General features: G+C 43.0%; 1 protein-coding gene across 10 annotated transcripts in view; it reads right to left on the minus strand.

Moving 5' to 3' along the window:
- Positions 1-21,708, minus strand: part of DCDC1 (doublecortin domain containing 1) — a 962,215-nt gene that overhangs the window by 585,701 nt on the left and 354,806 nt on the right. For all 10 annotated transcript variants that reach the window (XM_063944440.1, XM_063944436.1, XM_063944437.1 and 7 more), the window contains one exon: positions 17,256-17,422. In XM_063944440.1, coding sequence (XP_063800510.1) covers positions 17,256-17,422 — 167 coding nt within the window. The remainder of the gene's footprint in view (positions 1-17,255; positions 17,423-21,708) is intronic.

The raw sequence follows: 21,708 nt of genomic DNA on the forward strand, positions 1-21,708 counted from the left end.
TATGGTTTGCATACGGCTCTACACCAGTGTTGGACTGGCCCACAGGAGTACAGGGGAGACCACCGGTAGGCCCCACTGCCTGGAAGAGGATGGAGGGGGGGGCACCTTCCCCTCTAGGGATCAAGGTTCCAGACTGTGCACTTGAATTATACATTACATGTGTTACCTTATACTGCACAGAACTATTTTGTATTTTCTACAGTGCATTGCTGTTATTAATCTGGTACATTGTCATGCATGCACTAGCAGTATTTACTATATAAATATATTAAGGACCTAGACCAAGCACTCCCCAATGTTTAGCCAAGCCTCTGTGGAGGCCGGACACCCACCCTCTGGAGAGTGGCCACACCCCTAAACATGGGCCCCTACCAGTGCACCCCCCCCCCGGTGGGTCCTTCATACCCCAGTCCGGCACTGCTCTGCACCGACACTATTTGCATACACTCAGCACCGTAACAAGATGGCAATTCGACCTGTGCTGGCCCTGCCCCTAAACCCATGACATAAAGACAGCACACCTAGGGAACACAGACTGCCTGCTGTGGGAAGTAGATCTCTGCCCGCAGACAGGGTGCCTGTCCGGAGTGTCCCTTGGATGCTCCGAGTGGCTCTGCAGTAGCGCTACTGACTGCAGGGTGCTGTTCCAAGCATCCTGCAATCAACATGCAGGTGCCGTGGGGCAGCACTGCTTGCACACCCCCAGTTCTGGCCCGGCATACACTTCTTGAGCATGTGTGGACCTATAAAACATCCAAGATACGCTCTGCAAACAGACTTGCTCCCAACTGTGCGTCAACCCCATAACAGGCAGAATCACGTTTTAACATAAAGCATCTCTTCAAACTACGACTGACGTTGTAGGTGTTGCTGCTGCATGTGGGAGCTGCTGACCACAAATAAATAATTAGCAGTTTAAATTGAAGACAATTAACAAACAATTAAGTAGTTAACAGTTTAGGCCAAAGCAGCAGGTGTTAGAGACCCACATCCCTTTGTAATAGGAATGCATCCTTCTAACTGTAAGAAAAAGCTTTGAATTCAAAGACCACAGTAGTGTATAATAGCAATCAATCCAAACAGCCGTCTTTCAGAATCCTACAAATGTGACTTCAATACAACAGGGTCTTAAAAGGAAGAGGAACAACATTGATATTCCTGTCCATTCACGGACACCTCTGACTGAGCATTGTGGTGGGAGGAGTGGGCTGCCTGCAAGGGGGCACAGCATGTTGACAGCATAGATAGGGCGGCAGATGGATATAGAAAGCCGCACTCTTCCTAACCAGCCCATGTCTCTGTGTGAGGGGTTCCTTACAAATAATACCTGTGGGTGTTGCAGTTGTTCAGGAAGCTGATTGCGCAAACTCTGCCTCTTCATCTCTGAAACATTCCCTAAATTCGGAGCAGTCATTCATTATGCAACAATTAGTTTATGTCGCTGAGTAATGTCAGACTCCCTGAGAGCCTTCAGGGCCTGATACGGAGGCAGATGGAACGCCGATGTTTGCACACATGGATGGTGTATTTCCTACTGCGTACGTATGGGTCTGAGTTGCACTGGCAATGTGCCGCAATGGTCCCACGACGGCAGTCGTAGTGGGGATTAGGTTGCAGACTGACTGACAGTCAGTGAGCATTTGCGGGAGGTAACGGGGGAGTGGTTACTGGAACGCAGACGAGACATGACCTTTTTGGAGCCAGTGACTGCATCCTTGTACACAGTGGTTCTGGCGCCGTCATCTTAGTTGCAACGGACAGTCTGAGTAACCATAGTGTTGCTCACATGATCAATGTTGCGGCCGATAGTGCATCTTAGTACGCAAGTGGTGTTGCAATACAAATCCCAGCGGCTGCGGTATTAGCACATTATGTCAGATCCGTTGCATCCTCCTCTGAATCAGGTCCTTAGAGAGGTGCTGTATGGCTGTCTTTCCTGACCCACAAGAGTACTATACTCAGGGGTTAAAGTGAGCCGGAACGGGGAGGAACTACGTTCCGTCAGTTCCACTTGGAGACGGAACGCAGTTCCGCCTCCTCCGGCTCACCTCACCCGATGTGTGCCGGCGCCGCAGGGAGATGCCGGGCGCCCACTGTTACCAGCGGCGCCCAGCTCTCCCCGCACAGTGGAAGCCCGGCGGCAGCTCCTGCTCCCGGCTCTAGTGTGCGCTCTAAGAGAGTTGTCATGACATCTCTCTCATAGTGCAGGGAGCCGGGAGGATCACAGTGGTCAGACACAGGGAGTGGGGCTTGGTAAGTATGGTGGGGTATTATTTTTTTTAAGGCACGTCTACTGGGGGCAAGCTACAAGGGGTAAACTACTGGGGGCAAACTACAGGGGCGCATTACTACGGGGGACATTACTACTTGGGGCACACTACTGGGGGCATAACTACAGAGGCTAAGCTACTGGGGCATTACTATTTAGTGACTAAACTACAGGTATGCTAAACTACAAGGGGGCAAACTACAGAGGGCAGTACTACTGGGGCATTACTACTTGGGGCAAGCTACATGGGGCTAACTACTGGGGGCAAGCTACTGGGGGCAAACTACAGGGGTGCATTACTACTGGGGGGCAAAACTAAAGGGGCGCATTACTACTGGGGACATAACTACAGGGGCGCATTACTACTGGGGGCATAACTACAGGGGCATTACTACAGCGGGGATAAACTACAAGGGGGCATTACTACTGGGGGCTAAACTACTGGGGGCAAACTACAGGGGGGCATAAATACAGGGGCTAAACTACTGGGGGCATTGCTACTTGGGGCAAACTACATGAGGCTAGGCTAGTGGGGGCATTACTACATGGGGCTAAACTACTGGGGGCATAACTGCAGGGAGGCTAAACTAAAGTGGGGGTAAACTACTGGGGTCATAACTGCAGGGGCATTACCACTGGGGGCTAAACTACTGGGGGCATAACTACTGGGGCTAAACTACAGGTGGCTAAACGACTGGGGGCATTACTACAGGCAACATTACTACTGGGGGCAATACTACACAGGGGCATTACCATTAAGGGCATTACTAATGGGGGCACTACTAGTGAGGGCATTGTAAAGGAGGCACTTCATAAGGGGCATCACTCCTGGAGACATAAGGGGCACTACTACTGGGGGCATTGCATAAGGGGCACCACTACTATGGGCTCTATATAAGTAGCACTACTACTGTGGTCATTGTAAAAGGGGCGTTACTGCTGTGGGCATTGTGTATTAGGGGTGCCACTCCTAAGGCGCGTGCAATACTTTTATTGCATGGGCGCCGGGGGGAGGGGAGGGGGGAGTTCCACCACCTCTCTACGACCACTTTAAGCACTGACTATACTCACAATTATATGGATACTCACAAAGATTTAGGGGCTGATTCTGAGTGGGAAACTTTCCCATCTGCCTATGGCAGCCTGCTAATGTGGATATCCGCCACTGTACGTCAAGTTCCATGGGACTGCATGTAGAAAGCAGGCCAGCCACTGCTTTTTCATCCACAACTGCAGCCATTACCATTAGGATAGGGGCTTGCTCCTATTCCATGCTGGGTGCACAAGATCCGCCTGAAACAGGCGTCTCCTCTCCGTCCGCATGCTGCGAATGAGCAGGGAAGTCAGGCTGCACGTCGACAACATAACAGTGCCAAAAGATGGGTCAGTCCCGTGCAATTACAAGGCTGCCCCCCGTTACCACCCAGAAAAGCAGAGTTTACAGACAGAGCGGTCCGTCAATGGATTGATCAATCCGTCCACACTTGCAGTCCCCGTCCTCGGTGGTCATTCCGAGTTGTTCGTTCGCTGCTTTTTTTTAGCAGAATTGCTAATAGGCAGGGCGCACGCGCTAAGCAATTTTATACAAAACGATGCTATTTTACTCACGGGCGAACAAAGCTTTTCAATCGCTCTGCTGATCGTAGTGTGATTGACAGGAAGTGGGTGTTTCTGGGTGGAAACTGGCCGTTTTCAGGGAGTGTGCTAAAAACCGCCGGCGTGCCAGGTAAAAACACAGGAGTGGCTGGGGAAACGGAGGAGTGGCTGGAGAAACGGGGGAGTGGCTGGCCGAACGCTGGGCGTGTTTGTGACGTCAAACCAGGAACTAAACGGACTAAGGTGATCGCAATCTAGGAGTAGGTCTGGAGCCACTCAGAAACTGCAAGGAAATACTTAATAGCAGAATTGCTAATCTTTCGTTAGCAATTCTGCTATGCTAAGATACACTCCCAGAGGGCGGCGGCTTTGTGTTTGCATTTCTGCTAAAAGTAGCTAGCGAGCGAACAACTCGGAATGAGGGCCCTTGTGCGAAAGCATGATCTGGTGCATGCGCAGCTGCCGGTCACTTTCTACAGCACATGCGCAGGTTGCAGAGATCTGTCCGCATTTCCACTTGCATCTGCCTCAGAATCAGGCCCTTACGGGTATATTTACTAAAGTGTGGGTTTATAGATTTGGAGATGTTGCCTATAGCAACCAATCAGATAGCACTATGGGCAACAACTCCACTTCTATAAACCTGCACTTGAAAACGCTTAGCACGCCTGCGTTATTCCGAACACTCCGAGTAAACGGTCAGTTACCGCCCACAAACGGCCTCCTCCTGTCAATCACCTTGCGAATGCCCGTGCGATCGGAATATTCGCACCATCCAGTCGCTGACCGGCGATGCCCTTAGTTGTTGTCCGACGTGCGTGCGCATTGCGATACATACGCATGCGCAGTTAGGTCCTGATTGCCCACTGTGCGAAAACGCACAACAGCGATCAGGAATGAATCAGGCCCCGTGTCTCATAACCATACTACCTCCATCCTTAGGCTGACATTTTTTTGTCCAAGAAAAACAGCAGCAGCGGAGGGAAGTTTCTCTACCCTGTCACTGCTAACACAGTTTATCTGACTGGTCGCATCCTGTGCGACCAGGTCAGATAAAGCACTTGCAGGCATGGTTGCATCTGATGCGACCATGCCAGGAAAGTGGTTAGAAGAAAAAGAAAAAATGAAAAGTGTGTGATGCACGGGACTTTATGTTCACTTTCTGGAGAATCACCCAAAAGCAAAATCTTTCTCTAATGAACACAACTATGGGGGGGTCATTCCGAGTTGATCGGTAGCAGAAAATGTTCGCTGTGCAGCGATGATGCAAAAAAGCGGCACTTCTGCGCATGCGTATGCGGCGCAATGCGCATGCGCTACGTACTTTCACAACGGCCGATGTAGTTTCACACAAGGTCTAGCAAAGCTTTTCAATCGCACTGCTGGCAGCAGAGTAATTGACAAGAAGAGGGAGTTTCCGGGTGTCAACTAACCGTTTTCAGGGAGTGTTCGGAAAAACGCAGGCGTACCAGGAAAAACGCAGGCGTGGCTGGGCAAACACAGGGCGTGTTTGTAACGTCAAAACAGAAACTGAACAGTCTGAAGTCATCGCAAGCGCTGAGTAGGTCTGGAGCTACTCTAAAACTGCACAAAATTATTTTGTAGCCGCTGTGCGATCCTTTAGTTTGCACTTCTGCTAAGCTAAAATACACTTCCAGTGGGAGGCGGCATAGCGTTTGCACGGCTGCTAAAAACTGCTAGCGAGCGATCAACTCGGAATAACCCCCTATGTGCACTGCAGGGGGGGCAGATATAACGTGCAGAGAGAGTTAGATTTGGGTAGGGTGTGTTCAAACTGAAATCTAAATTGCAGTGTAAAAATAAAGCAGCCAGTATTTACCCTGCACAGAAACAAAATAACCCACCCAAATCTAACTCTCTCTGCACATTACATCTGCCTCACTTGCAGTGCAACATGATTTTGCCCATTAGATAGAGATAGAGATATACTGTATATAAACAGGAGCAGTTCTAGGCACGAGCAAGCAGGGCGGGCGCCCAGGGTGCTGCACCCCGCGGCCGTGGCCGCAGTCACCCCAGAGGCATCCACCCGCACCCCGGTCCCTGCTCCCTGGCTACAGCAAGCGCCATAGGCTGTGTGGGCGCCCGCTGCAGCCGGCGCCACTGTCAGATGCTAGAGGTCATAAGTGACCTCTAGCATCTGTGCAGCGCTGCTATGGGAGAGACGTCATGACGCCTCTCCCATAGAGGAGCAGACGGCCAGAGACGGAGGGCAGCGCAGCAGCTGTCAGGATACAGGAGTGGTACTGGTAAGTATTGTGTGGGTTTTTTTTGTGTGTTTGTAATGCGGCGCTACTGGGGGCACAACTACAGGGGGCACAGCTACTGGGGGCAAATCTACTGGGGGCACAGCTACTGGGGGCACAGCTATTGGGGGGAAATCTACTGGGGGCACAGCTACTGGGGGCAAATCTACTGGGGGCACAGCTACTGGGGGCACAGCTATTGGGGGGAAATCTACTGGGGGCACAGCTACTGGGGGCACACCTACGGGGGCAAATCTACTGGGGGCACAGCTACAGGGGGCACAGCTACTGGGGGCAAATCTACTGGGGGCACAGCTACAGGGGGCACAGCTACAAGGGGCACACCTACGGGGGCAAATCTACTGGGGGCAAATCTACTCGAGCAGAACTACGGTGAGCACAGCTAAATGGGGCACAACTACTGGGGCACAACTACAGGGGGCATAACTGTGGCAGTGCCCCTAACTGACCTCTAGCATCTGTGCGGCGCTGCTATGGGAGAGACGTCATGACGTCTCTCCCATAGAGGAGCGGGCGGCCAGAGGTGGAGGGCAGCGCAGCTGCGGTCAGGATGCAGGAGTGGGACTGGTAAGTATTATGTGTTTTTTTTTTTTGTGTGTTTGTAATGCGGCGCTACTGGGGGCACAACTACAGGGGGCACAGCTACTGGGGCAAATCTACTGGGGGCAAATCTACTGGGGGCACAGCTACTGGGGGGAAATCTACTGGGGGCACAGCTACGGGGGCAAATCTACTGGGGGCACATCTACTGGGGGCAAATCTACTGGGGGCAGAACTATGGTGAGCACAGCTAAAGGTGGCACAACTACAGGGGGCATAACTGTGGCAACGCCCCTTCCCTATGAAGCCACAGCCCTATTTCTGAGCGCCCGCCGTTTACCAGTCGGAGGGTGAGGGGGGGGGGGGGCACCAAAGGAAACTTTCGCCCTGGGCGCCACAAGGTCTAGAACTTGCTCTGTATGTAAATATATATATATATATATATATATATGTATATATATGTAATTAAACTCAGGTTTTATTTCTACATGTAAGTGCACTGGAATGTAAAATGCTAATTTGTTTATGAAGTGTGCTTGTGTTTGGGCATGTACCATCCCTAATATGTATCTGACCAGGGGCATAAAGCCCAATTCAGTATGATTTGTAGAAGTGTGGCAATTGCAATCTAAGTCCCGGCGGGCAGCAGGCACGGGGCGCTGTTGCAGCGTTTTAGGGGCGGCGTTGGGGGGAGGGGCGCGGTCTGGACAATGGAGGTGTCTCCGAACAATGGAGGTGTGTCCGGACCATTTCTTCCGATCCACAAGTGTGGGACCGACTGGCGTATCACACGCTGCAGCCATTTTTTAAATACTTACCCCTCCAGAGTCCCTTCGCCGACGTCAGCAGTGCTCTGGAATCACCGTGAAAATGGAGCAGTGGGCATTTTCACTGTGTTTTGCGCATGCGCAGTAGAGAAATCACTGGGAAAATGGCCGGCACGTCATTTTCCCGGTGATATGCGCATGCACAGTAGAGTCTGAGCCCCAGAGGGCTCAGACTCTCCAGTACTGCCGGCAGAGGTATGTGGTCCGAATGGAGGAGGCAGCACACGGGCCTCCTCATCTCTTAAAGCGATCCTGGTGGGACCCACCGTTTATAAAGGTTCAAAACTGACAATATTGACTGTACAAAGGACTACTGATGCTAAAGAATACAAGTCATTGGTATTGAACTTGGGTATCCGGTTGATAGATAGACAGTGTCTAGTTAGACAGTCAATAGATAGACACCATATTTTAGACAGACATTAGGTCGAGGGGGTCAAAAGGTTGACATGAAAATGGTCGACATAAAAAATATAGAATTTAAAAAAAAATTTTTACATGTTTTTGGACTATTTCATACCTTCTCTATCCATGTCGGCATAGAGTTGGATATAACCCTTGTGGTGAGCGCAGCGAGCCACCGAGCCCAAAGCATGGCGAGCGAAGCATGGCAAGTGAAGCGAGCCCCACGAGGGTATGCCTTTCTCCAATTGGTGGTCCCAGATGAGAAAACTATCCACACAAACCACAAAAATGTAAAAAACATGGTGTCTACCTTTTTGTGTCGACAATTTTTATGTCGATCTTTTGACCCTTTCGACCTTTTGTACTGTCTACCTTTTTCATGTCGACCTTTTGACCCCATTGACCTTTTGACCCCGTCGACCTAATGTCTGTCTAGCATATGGTGTCCATCTACTGACTGTCTAACTAGACATTGTCTATCTATCAACCCACACCCTTGAACTTGTACCTACAAAGGCTTACACTCTTTGGAACAGTAACATTGCTGTGTAATTTGTGGTAAAGATGAACAAAATCACTGCAAGATTTTGCCTAGATCAAGGTTCACGGCATTCAGGTAAAATATTAAAAACCTCCCTGCCATCAGCTGTCATTGCAAATGGTCCTGCATAACGGACCATACTAAATTAAAGGAACACAATCTTGCATCTCAGACTTCTTTTAACGTCCGGGAAGGTGACCAGTATTTATACACTTGTGAAAAAGCATAATGAGTCCCATGCTCTTAAAAACAAAATGAAAGAGTTGTCCCTATTATGACAACTCACCTAATAAGAATAATTCACACCAGTGGCAAACGCAGGATTTGCATGGGGGGGTTTCCAGAACTGGGCGGAGCCAATCACGGGGGTGGGGACTGAGGTGACCCAGTATATGCTGGGTCCGTAAAACTAGTGTGTGTGTGTGTATGTGTATATATATATATATATATATATACATATATCTACACATATATATATATATACACACACACACACACACACACACACACACACACACACACACATAGCATATTAAACATGCATACATATATATATATATGTACACACACATACAGTACACATATATATACACATGTGTGTATATATATATCATGTGTGTGTGTGTGTGTGTGTGTGTGTGTGTGTGTGTGTGTGTGTGTGTGTGTTTATATGTATGTATATACATAAGTATATATGTATGCACATGGATATATATGTACTATAATTAAAATAAAGTAAACTTTTATTGCACTTACAAGTGCCACCAGGAAGACAGCAGGCTGCAGAGGACACTACAGCCATTAATAATACTCATGCAGCTAAAAAAAAAAAAAAAAAAAAATTTTTTTTTTTTTTTTTTTTTAGTGGAGGGGGGTTTCTGGGTACTCGGAAACCCCCCCTGGGTGCGCCACTGCACACTCAGGAAAGGGCCGAGTCAGTCCCTCTGCCTCCTTTGGCTCCCTGTCTCCTGCCTTCTCCTTACCTTTTGTCCTTCCCCCTTCAGATTCCTGAATTATCTGCAATGTATGAATGAGTAATAGATGCATTTGTGATCATTATCACTGTGAAAAATGATGATCTGGATTAATCCTAGATACAATTTCTTTTATATTATTATATGCAGTTTTTTTTATCCTCCCCCCATTCCCCTTTTCCTTTCTTTTCTTTTGCCTTTTTTCTTTTTCTTTTTAAATTGAGTATATCTTTATTTTATGTAGTTGTCCAGCTAAACAGTAGACAAAAACTAGGACACACAGCAAATGAACAATGTCAACATTTATTGTTTTGTTCAAATAATAATAATAATAATAATAATAATAATATTATTTCTATAGCGCTCTTCTGTATGACTGTTTTATTTTGAAAAATGTTTTTTGTGTGTACATTTCATCATCATCATCATCATCATCATCATCATCATCATCATCATTTCAGTGTGTACAAATATTTCTTTTTTTGTTCTGTACATGCTTTTTTTTTACTAAAAAAATACATATAGGGGGTTATTCAGGTTTGTTGGCAATCCCAAAAAATCACACTAATGCGAAAAAAACATGTTACACTGCAGGTAGGGCAGATGTAACATGTGCAGAGAGAGTTAGATTTGGATGGGGTGTGTTCAAACTGAAATCTAAATTGCAGTGTAAAAATAAAGCAGCCAGTATTTACCCTGCACAGAAACAATATAACCCACCCAAATCTAACTCTCTCTGCACATGTTATATCTGCCCCACCTGCAGTGCACATGGTTTTGCCCATTAGTGTGCTTTCTTGCATTGCTTTCAAACCTGAATAGTCTGGATAAATTGTGAACTTTAAAATGTGCTTTACATGTCCAAAACCCACTAAATTCTATGTACAGCCTGTATTTTGTCTTCATGGCAACATAATTCCCATATTATGCAGTTTATTGTAATAGGGTACAGTGTGGGATTACTGTGTTGACGGGATCCCAGCGAATGTTTCCTAGATTTTTATTTACCCTACACAACTAGCAGATATATCACACTACTCCAGTACAAGGATAAATGGACCACAATGGGGCAGATGTATTACGCCTGGAGAAGTGATAAAGCAGTGATAAGTGCAAGGTGATAACACACCAGCCAATTAGTTCCAATATGTAAATTTACAGTTAGGAGCTGATTGGCTGGTGCGTTATCACCTTGCACTTACCACTGCTTTATCACCTCTCCAGGCTTAATACATCTGCCCTTGTTTGTCATTAATAAAAATCCTTCTTCAGTACATGAAGCATAAAGCAAGACATACAGATATGTTTATTTAACATAACTAATAGAGGACCCTGTGTGCTACTATAAGAGAACAAACCTAACAAATACAATATAAAGTAAACGTAAACATGCAATAAATAAGCAGGCGTGTAATAACGAGCCCAGATAGCTCATTGTTTGTAGTAAAAGCAGCTTCTCCCGAACAATTACTGCCACACAGACTCTAGATGGCAATATTGCACTTATTGTGCTGACGGAGAAATGTCTCGCCGAGTCCTCACAGATATTCTCTTTATCAGAATTTTATGTGGCACAGATCTATAGCCTCTTATTATAAGTGTAATGAAGCAGAAGTTATTGAAGCATTTTATTGATTGCTCAGATCACAAGTTTACTGTCATACTGAATTGGCACCTCATTCTCTAAAGCAAGCTGCTGACACCTTTTTAAAAAAGTGACAACTACATCTATTTCATGACCAGAAATCCATTTTCATCTCTATCAAGACAAGAATACAATTTTCACTTCATTTAACTGATGTAAGGCCTTTTCGAGGTATGACATTTGAAAACGACACAACTTTAAGGTTCCTAAAATACTGTACTTCAGATAAGTAGGTGGCTGCCTGTTTGAGGGCAGTGCGTTGCCCATCTGTTAAAGAGAGCATTGCTCTGTTACTTCAAACCTTCCACTCCACGGAGCACCCTGTCAAATATCCTCCTAGGTATCACAAAACAAAGCTAGGAGTGTCTGGTAAATCCCAAACAAGGCGAATGGATTTAATCATTATGGATGCTAGTCTGAGACGTTTCCAATCTGGGAGCCCGCCGCTAAATTGTCCTCTGTTTTGTAAAAATGTGTTTTAAGTTTGTGTTAGTGCTTGTATGAGAGAATTCAGGCTTTATTGAAACAAATCCTAATTGTACACTCTTTCCAGCCTAAGAATTGCATTGGATATATAAAACGCACATGATCACAGTCCAGAGTACGAAACAATGTTTAAAATGTGCTGAATTTCGTCCTTTTCCTATTCATCACAGAAGCCATAAAATGTTTGACAACTTAATAAATAACTTCCTGAGTCCTGACAGCCAACAGTATATTTACTGACATACCATTTACTTTCAAAATATATTTAAAAATGTCAAACTAGGAAGCAAAGGAGCTGATTGAAAGTTTGGAGGAAGGCAAAAAAAAAAAAAAAAGAAAGTATCTATGCATGGAAAACCATGTTTTACTACAGGTGTGGCAGGTTTAAAATGTGCAGAGATTTGTGAAATCTAACTGCAATGTAACCACTAAGCTGCTTAGCATTTTGGGCTACATACAACAGCAGTCAGTATTTACCCTGCATGCAGAAAAAAAATGTATTTGCTCCCATTGCATTCCAGCATGGTTTGCACAAGTGCAACGGTGCTTTACTCTATATTGCACTGCTCTTAACTCATTTATGGGACAACGTCTTTGGCCAGCTCTGTGATCATACTTGCCTACGTTTCAAAAAGCATTTCAGGGAGATAGTGAAAGAAACACCTATAAGCGCAGTGTTAAAGTAGGCGTGTACTAATTTTGGATAAGGGATACTCAACCTGTACTACATCTGAGAGGTGTGTCATAAAAATGACTTACATCCAAATGGCGTTTCTATAATGGGTGCAATGTGTGTGGTGCACACGGGCCCCTGGGTCCACAGGGGGTCCCACACCGCACACACTGCACCCATGTTATACTTACCTTTCCGGAGTTCCGCATAGGACGCTGCAGCTGTGGCAATAATCGCAGCCAAAATAGCCACCGCGCATGTGCAGTAGTGAAATTAGTCTCCGGAACATGTTGGGCGCCATGTTTCCGGGGACCTGCGCATGTGCAGCAGACTTCGGCACAATGCTAGAGCCTACGGGCCCCCCGCACTGAGTCTGCACACTGGCCCACTCCTCTGTTTGAACACCCCTGGCCATAGGGATCATTGGGGCAGATGTAATAAGCCTGGAGAAGGAATAAAGAAGTGATAAAGCAGTGATAAGTGCAAGGTGATAAACTCACCAGCCAATCATTACGGATTTGAAAAATGACAGTTAGAAGCCAATTGGCTGATGCATTATCATCTTGCACTTATCACTGCTTAAACACCTTTTTATGACTTCTCCAGGCTTAATAAATCTGCCCCCATTGTGCCTTACAGCCAATGACGGGAAATGGTTCTGATGATCCCACTGATGAATCTATATATCTCGGATTGCTTTTTTACCCCAAGTATATAACAGCTACACAATGAGGATAAGGTATAATCAGGGAGATCGCTGGACACGTCATCCAGGGAGAGTTGGTAAGCTGGTAAGTACTGTATGTCTGTGGTGCCAAGCCTACCAGTCAATAAATTCAATAATGTGAATCAGATAGGGGCTTCTATCACATTAGTCATGTCAGATGACATGGTCCCTATTTTTCTTACTAATAGTTATACTATTTTTGTTGCCAACAACTGGGGGCCATGAATTAAACATATTAAACCCACTGTATTATTATTAGATACAATTATCAGTAGTGACATCACTAAATATTGTGTTGTGTGCAATGCCTGAGTGCTCCATATTGGACTACACATTTATGAAATAAATAACAATCTACATTTAATTTATTTATTTTTTAACAATGATTTTATTATATTGACTTTTATTGAAATGTGTATTTACTAAACACTCAATATAAATGACAATTGGAAAACATTATAAATCTGTACTTAACAAAAATGCATAGTAAACTGTATGACAAGTATAAAAGCTACACAATAAATACTGGGAAAATGTAACATTTAAAAATGAAATCAAATCCTTGGATTGTTGTTTTTTTGGGGGGGTTTCTGTGCGATTTAGGAATGAAATGTATAAATGATGTGAACTCAACCACTGCTCCCTCTGTCACAATATACAGTTTGCTAGTGCTGGGGTGCTGATTGGGCTATTAATTGTGTGGCACGTCAACACTCAAAACGGGACATTTTTTTATTTAAATTCTTTAAATGCGACTACCATGAATAATAAAACGTACTGTATTTCAGTTCTCTCTGCTTGGGCCTCCACTTGCTTGTATTAGACTTGTTAATGACAGACTCCCTGTTTGAAACATACTGAAACCGCAGCCTTCCTCTTTCACTGACATGACGAGAGCTCTTTCACACGTTCCCCCCATAGCAGTGTTTGTCCCCAAACACTAAAACGGAGTACAATGACATTCCAGTTCCAACACCCCCACCAACAGCACAACTACAGAACAGGAATGCTAATTAGAGGGAGCCCTTCCTATTAATTCAATGCATTAAATGCATTTGCACATGTTACTCGTTACATTATTTTCATTTCTACTGGTGATCTCAGACACATTTGTCTTCAATATTCTTGGGGATATTTTAACAATATAAAAACAAAGAGACTCCCAAAGAGTCACAGAGGATATTAAATATATAATAAACATCAGTTACGAGCCCCCATCTGATAGCCCATATTCTTTCACTGCACTAAGCATACAAGTCAACTCCAATGCAAAAGAGCATTTACCATTACAAAATAGAACGCGTACAATTAAAGGATATTTTGTACTCAAGAACAATTGGAATTTATCAATGCTGTGTATGTATCAAGGGTACCGTATAGGCGTTGTTAAAGGATTGTTGCCCAATGCAACCAAAAAATAATGTAAAAAACATTTAAGGGATGGAACACCTTGCTCGGTTGTATTTGACAAGTTGGATGTCACTTCTCTAAACATTTTAAATGTTTGGCGGAACAAATGTTACAGTAAATTATAATATTAGAAGAGATTTCATGATTGTACCTATTATATTTAAAACGTAGATCTGTAACCTAGGTCTGGTTTCTATGGTAACCTCACAAGCAGGCCGATCTTCCCAATCTGACCCATGCTGCGAACGATCAGTTTTTACATTTCGCTACACATGTGGGTGACTCATTTGCACAGATCTAGCAACCAGTTACTCTGTTAGAGAGGCGGCATCACATAGAAAAGGACAACACTCATCGACATATGGTGGATTGTAATCCAGGTCCCGAAAATAGTCTCAGAGATTTTAAATGTAGGATTCCACATAGATGCCAATACACCAATATTAATGCATGCATTATATAAGCTGGTTGAATTTTCCTTTGTACGCATTGATAAACGACAGAGTAGATTTTATTTCTTACAAGGATGCAACATTTCAGCCGATAAAATAATTTTTCTATGCATTATGTCATCTTTACTTTTTATATCAATGCCGCACATTATAACTTTACTAAGGCTTCATAACCACTGCATTAGTATTTTTAGCACAAACACACAAAGTAGACCATTGTTTCCTATTGATCTCCAATCCATTTACAATGCTACTCATGTGTGGGAGCGTTTCTGTATGGGAAAGCCTAGGCACGTTCCTATAACTGCCCCACAAACAAACAAAAATGAAATTCACAACCTCATGTTCCGCTAGCATTTGAACTTCTGTTTGACCTCTCTAGAGATCTGAACTAAACTTTTGAATTACCACCTGCCATATTATGTACATACTGAGATACAAGTTTGTGTTGAGTTTTAAGGGGATGATTTAGAAGTTGTCAGGTGAAAATCAGGAATGTTTTGTCTCATGGCCACTGGCCAACTATCATGCTGAACCAATGGCATCTAGGTGGCTAGCTTAGGTCTCGATGAGAGACCTAAACTGGCCTAAGACTGCACAATCATACAGCCAACGCAGAGGAGTGGAGGAACGACGGCCCGACAATCAGAGATACATTCTATTCCATAGGCAGGAATAAGAGGCTTGGAATGATATTTGAACAAATTTACCCACCTGTTCTCTTGTTAGAATTTAGAGGAATTTAACAACCGTTGAAAGAATTCCAAGGTGAGTGTCTCCATATTTTAACAAAAATAACCTACGGTGAGTGATATACAGTATGGGCATGAAGATATCTTGTATATCAATCCAACGTGGCCCAGAGCTTGCATGTCCAGGTATTGACAGTCAAGAACAGTGTCCACTGTGGGTCAAATTAGATGAGATCTTGGCACATGGGCCAAGCTGCAAATCAAAGTCATCACTGGAGCAAGTTAGCGCTCTCATCACACGATGACGCATACAGGCCCAATTGTGGTCATCTTTCAATCCCAATTATCAACATGTCCCATACCAATCTGTACAAAACTGATTGGTTTCCTATCCCTCAATTTTGTGGAGCAAATATAAAATTGTCATAAAATCAGTGTTGGCACACATAGTGAATGTAAAATGAAAAATATAACTAATAAATCTTTAAAATTTAGAAAAATCAAAAAAGTGCATGCAGAATTTGTGCCAGATTCGTGATTCATACTACACATTTATAATAATAATAATAATAATAATAATAATAATAATAATAATAACAATAACAATAACAATAAGACACCTACTATTTAAATGTTGTCTACAATTAAAGTATGCAACAGATACACAAAAGTTACAGATAAAATAATCTAACTGCAAAATAAATGGAAAAGTTTTCCACAAAACACCTTGTAGGGTTCCCAATAAGCAACTACACATCCAGGGGTTTAGGTACCACAGTGACCTTGCTGTAATTACAAGACCTCCACCCCATTTACAATCTAAATAAAAATTAGTTCTGGTATAAATATAAACAGCATTAACCAGCACTACAAAATAAACCTAAAGCATCAGACATCTGTTTTCATTGTCCGACTCAAAAAGTGTAAAAAATATATATAAATCTAGCATTGCTATAAACTCCTATATGCAAAGTATACCAGATTTAAATAGCAATCAACTGCAGTTATCTATAAAATTAGCATCAACTGCCTAGTCAAAATTCTAAAAAGATTGGATTTATCAAAAGATTGGTGAGAGATAAAGTACCAGCCAATCAGCTTCTGTCATTTTTCAAACACAGACTGTAAAATGGGAGTCAGAATCTGATTGGTTGTTACTTTATCTCTCTCCAAGCTCTGATCAATTACCTCGTTAGTATGCTGGAAGGATGCATAGTTATTTCAAAGTTTGAGTTATAGAGTTCCAATCACAATATTAAATAGTGACAAATTAAACAAAGGGAATTATCTCGCTGTAATAAATCTATTATTAGTTCTTACATTTTGTGTTAATTCTCCTTTAAAAATAAGCAACAATACTGACTGCAGCTAGATGTTTTTTGTTCTGATTATTCTGTATGAAAATGGTTCGGTCTCATAACAGACAGTAGGATGTATTTTTTGCTTGAGTAGACATCTGACATGGTCCACTATAGAAGCAGTGTAAGCTGAGCAAGAGAAGTGGGAAGATATATCTTACAGAAGGCAGATGCAACCATTTCTCTCACTACATCTGTGCATTTGCATTGCAGAGAATGTGTATTTGCATTCTAATAGGCAATAGAGCACATTGTATGCATGGCACACCTCTTTATGACATAGTGCCAATCACTGGATTGATAGAAGTACAAAGACACACATTAAAAAACAAAAACAACAAAAAACCCAATACATATAAAGTTATAACTCACCTGGTGACAGTAATTCTTTGAAGATTTCAACTGCTGACGCAGGGCCGACAATACACCTTGGATATAAACCTTAGCTCCAGTAGGGCTGAAGCCTTCTCCCTTAGAGAGCCACACAGGTCCTCGCAAATAAGTGATGGAGTTTTGCAAGCATTTGTCAAGCAGAGGGACTGGAGATAAAAAGATGAAATAAAAAAATATACATTCAATCTAAAATTAAATGGAAAACTTTTTTTACATTTTTTTTTATCAAGGTTACAGTCCACAGTTTAGCATGGAAACAGGAATCGTCTGTAATGTCAATTATATATGACCTGGGTTAAGTCTTAGCAAGAGCGAGTGCTCCATAAATTGTGACCAGCATGAAGGAGGCATTTATACTGAGATACCCCTGTGTCAGGCTCCTGAGCTGAGAGAGCACACCTGAATAGTTCCGAAGAGTATCTAACTAACTGCACGGAGTGTCATGTTGTGCACTGATTGCCTTATCTTCTCATTTATCACAGATGAGTTGGAACAAACCCTGCTGAAATTTACTTGCATTGTCCTGAAAAGATTTCAAGACGTATGGTCCCAGTTTCCTTTCCAAAAGCTGCTGAAAAAAATAAATCATGCTTGCAGAAATGTGCAAAGTGCCGTTATTTGTGTGCAGGTACCGGCTGTGGGTCCGACGCATGTCAGCAAGTCAGTGAGAAGTCACAGGGTATGCACAAAGAGCTAGTAATATAAACACTATAAACTAGATACCTAGAAGGTTGAAATATACATTTTATATATATATATATATATATTTATATACACAGTTAATTTTATATATATATATAGATAGATATATATATATAGATATAGATATACACACACACACACACACACACACACACACACACACACACACACACACTAATTAGAATGCCCTGTAGTTGTTTTCCAGCCATTTTGCCTAATTGGAATGCCAAGGAAACACTGGCGTATTTATAATGGGTGCACAAGTGCCCCTTGACTGGAGGCCCACACCGCATACCCTGCACCCGTTGTTTTTAATACTTAACCTCCGGAGTCCTGCGGTGCAGCAGCAGCGCTGCAGAAATCACTGGAAAAAATGGCGTGGCACCATTTTCCATTCATTTCGCCATGTGCTTTGGGAAAATCACTGGTAAAATGGACACTGCGCTATTTCCCCTGAGATCTGCGCACGTGCTCTAGGCTCTGGGACAGTTCCCCTAAGGTTTCCTTAGCAATGAAGAAACAAAATAAACTCTACAATGAGTCCACATCTTGATAAATATGATTCTTAGAGCTTATTTGCAATATGTACCGGAGTTACTACCTATCTTCTATGTATGCATAGTGGACACCAATGCGGCTGCATCTCCTGCACCCAGTATGGGGTAGCTGTACGTTCTGATGATAGTAATGATGAGAGGGGGCACATAGATATGTACAACTCATATAATACGGACATACAGTAGCATTGCCAGTCTAATAATTTCTTAGCTGCTGTCCGGAGTTACAGTACATTTGCATTATGTACCAATCTGAAAGCATTTTGTGGAAGTGTTTTTAAATCATGTTGCATTGTTTCACGGGTTACACTTTTACCAATACAATCTACTGCACTGGTCGCTGGGGTACCTGAGATATAACTTGTGCTGCGCTGTAAATATAACGGTGGGATATTAGGAAACATTCATTGTATTGTTGGTGCACAGTTCAGGCAACAGCAGTCCGTGAACAAAGGTGAATATCTTTTAGTCTTGCAAACCGTATGAGGATAAATTCGTACCCTTGCCCGAAAATTTTTTTTTTCTAAATTATTAATCTTCGAATTTTGATTATAGTAGAGATTGTTATAGAATACTGTATTAAAAAATCAAGTTTGTACAGCAGTTGCAGCTAACAAAACCATACTAAACCACTCAACTGACATGGGTGGTCATTCCGAGTTGATCGCTCGCTAGCAGTCTTTAGCAGCTGTGCAAACGCATTGTCGCCGCCCACTGGGGAGTGTATTTTCACTTTGCAGAAGTACGACCGCCTGTGCAGCAGAGCGCCTGCAAAAACATTTTGTGCAAAACAAGACCAGCCCTGTACTTACTCTTCGTGTGCATTGATTCTAACGTTGGAGGGTTGGCTTTTGACGTCACACATACGCCCAGCGTTCGCCCAGCCACGCCTGCGTTTTCCCTGGCACACCTGCGTTTTTCTAAGCAATCCCTGAAAACGGTCAGTTGACACCCAGAAACACCCCTTTTCTGTCAATCTTCTTGCGGCCGCCAGTGCGAATGAAAACGTCGCTAGAAGCTGTGCAAAACCACAAAGGAGTTTGTACCCGTACGTCGCGCGTGCGCATTGCGGTGCATACGCATGTGCAAAAATGCAGATTTTTAGCCTGATCGCTGCACTGCAAACAACGGCAGCTAGCGATCAACTCGGAATGACCCCCATGGTCAGGTCCAATGCCACCGCGTCACCCCACTGTGTCCCCACTGTGTGCCCCAGTTTATGACGAGGAGATCCGTTCTGCAGATGTGCATAATATAATATTTAAAAAAAATACTTTATAAAGTATATTAAATAAATAAATAAATAAACAACTATATGAACGGTTTTGAAGGGAAAATCTTCAGTTAAGTGGTTAAAGTAACTCAATAAAATATTAAACCTTAACTAATAAAGATATTAAAAGAGGTTATGGAACTCTTTACATTGTGAGATGTGGCAGTTCTTGTCCTTAAAACTGACAATGTCAAAATGTATTTTCTGCAAAGAAACGTAAACTATTTAGTAAACAAACCTATAATCTGTGAACAATGTTCTATTTTATGTTAATAACTTGCCATCTGTCATTGCCTTTTTTTTTTGTCTTTGATGTTTTGTATACTTATTGCTGAATAAATGTAATGCGATTTTAGCAGTACAGAGAAGTGCATATGAAACCTCTACAGAATGTACAAGTGAGACATGGGTTGTGTAACATACACCTGCTGAGGTCAGGTGACCAAACTTTATTTCATACTAATCAGTAGATTTCCCACTCAAAAGATAAAAAGTACAACAGTGGCCCAAATTGTATTTTTTTTTGAATTCCAAACGAATCTAACATCTGCTGTGTATTTTTGTTTACATGCTACTTGTCAAATCTTATTGTCCCTTAGGTGCTTAGGAGAGGCGTTTCAGCAGAGTCGTTTTCTTAAATACTGATGCCAATCCAAATTTGGATTTTCCACCGTTGAGCAGAATGACAAGATGACGATCACTACATCTCAAGCAGTCGTCCACAGGTGTTTCGCTTTTCCTGCAATCCCATTAAATTGATGGCGTACGCCTGTGAGGTTTGTGGCACTGCAAGGCTTCTGACAATAGGCTGATTCAAGCAGTGATTTGCAATTTAACATGAAATTATTTAGATTATACCGGAGAAATTAGTCAGGGGCAATCGTTAATTCTTGCATTAAAATTGACATAAAAATAAAAAAAAGGTAATCTAGAACAAAAATAAAATAATAATGTGATTTTAAATGTTGTTTGTTTAAAGGAAGTCTGAAAATGTTCTGGTATATATGTGCAAAATAACGTTCTCCTTTGGCTTCCTAAATACAGCATGAACCACGCCTGTCCTAAACAAAGTAACTGTGCATTAAATATGCTTGACTATCTTCCGCTTGAGCGACTAGAGGAAGAAAATAGTGTGAAGTGTTAATGCTGTGTTCTTTTGCTTCCCGGTTGGTGATTGATCATTCGTAACTATATCTATGCCTTGTTCCATGAAATCAGGTTTGTGGTAATGGGTTCATCAGATTTTTGGGTTAAATTGAGAGTGAAGAGGTACTGTGTATTGAACTAAGAGTTGCCATGTTCAGGGCTGGCCTTGAAACAGCATGGAATCTAAAGGCGATATTCAAAACCACTTCACTCATCACACGCTTACTGATTCTGAATGGGGTCCAGTTGCGAGGAACATTTGGGAGTTTTCCAATAGACTCTAAGGCTGTTGCGCTCCCACCAATGAGGCCATCTCTTTGGAGTTAACAGGCGAGCATAACAGGTCAATGTATAGGACTATGTTAATTAAATATCTCAGTGCATGAAATGACATACTTGAAAGGGGATTTTGCAATGGAGAGAATTGAAGGCATTGAAAATTGTGTGCTTGCCAAGAACACGTAACATAGAACCATATACTTTCCTGAGACTGCAAATCCAATATTTTTGTTTAATACCCCGTCCTTTGGAAAAGCTGCAGCTGCAATTGAGTAACCCTTATATTTTTCTCCAGTGTTGTGTGCAGTATTTAAAAGGTCTTCTCTTCACAGCCCAGGCTCTTGAGAACAAATGATGGGACGTTTTGCTTATATTGTTATGTTAAGTGCTTAAAATAGTTTTTGAAGGAATCACCCCAAGCAGAGGAATTGCGGTGTAATTCTAGCCAATGTGGTGTAAATGAATACACGTGAAC

This window comes from Pseudophryne corroboree, chromosome 11 (genome assembly GCF_028390025.1).
Source record: "Pseudophryne corroboree isolate aPseCor3 chromosome 11, aPseCor3.hap2, whole genome shotgun sequence".
Lineage (NCBI taxonomy): Eukaryota > Metazoa > Chordata > Amphibia > Anura > Myobatrachidae > Pseudophryne > Pseudophryne corroboree.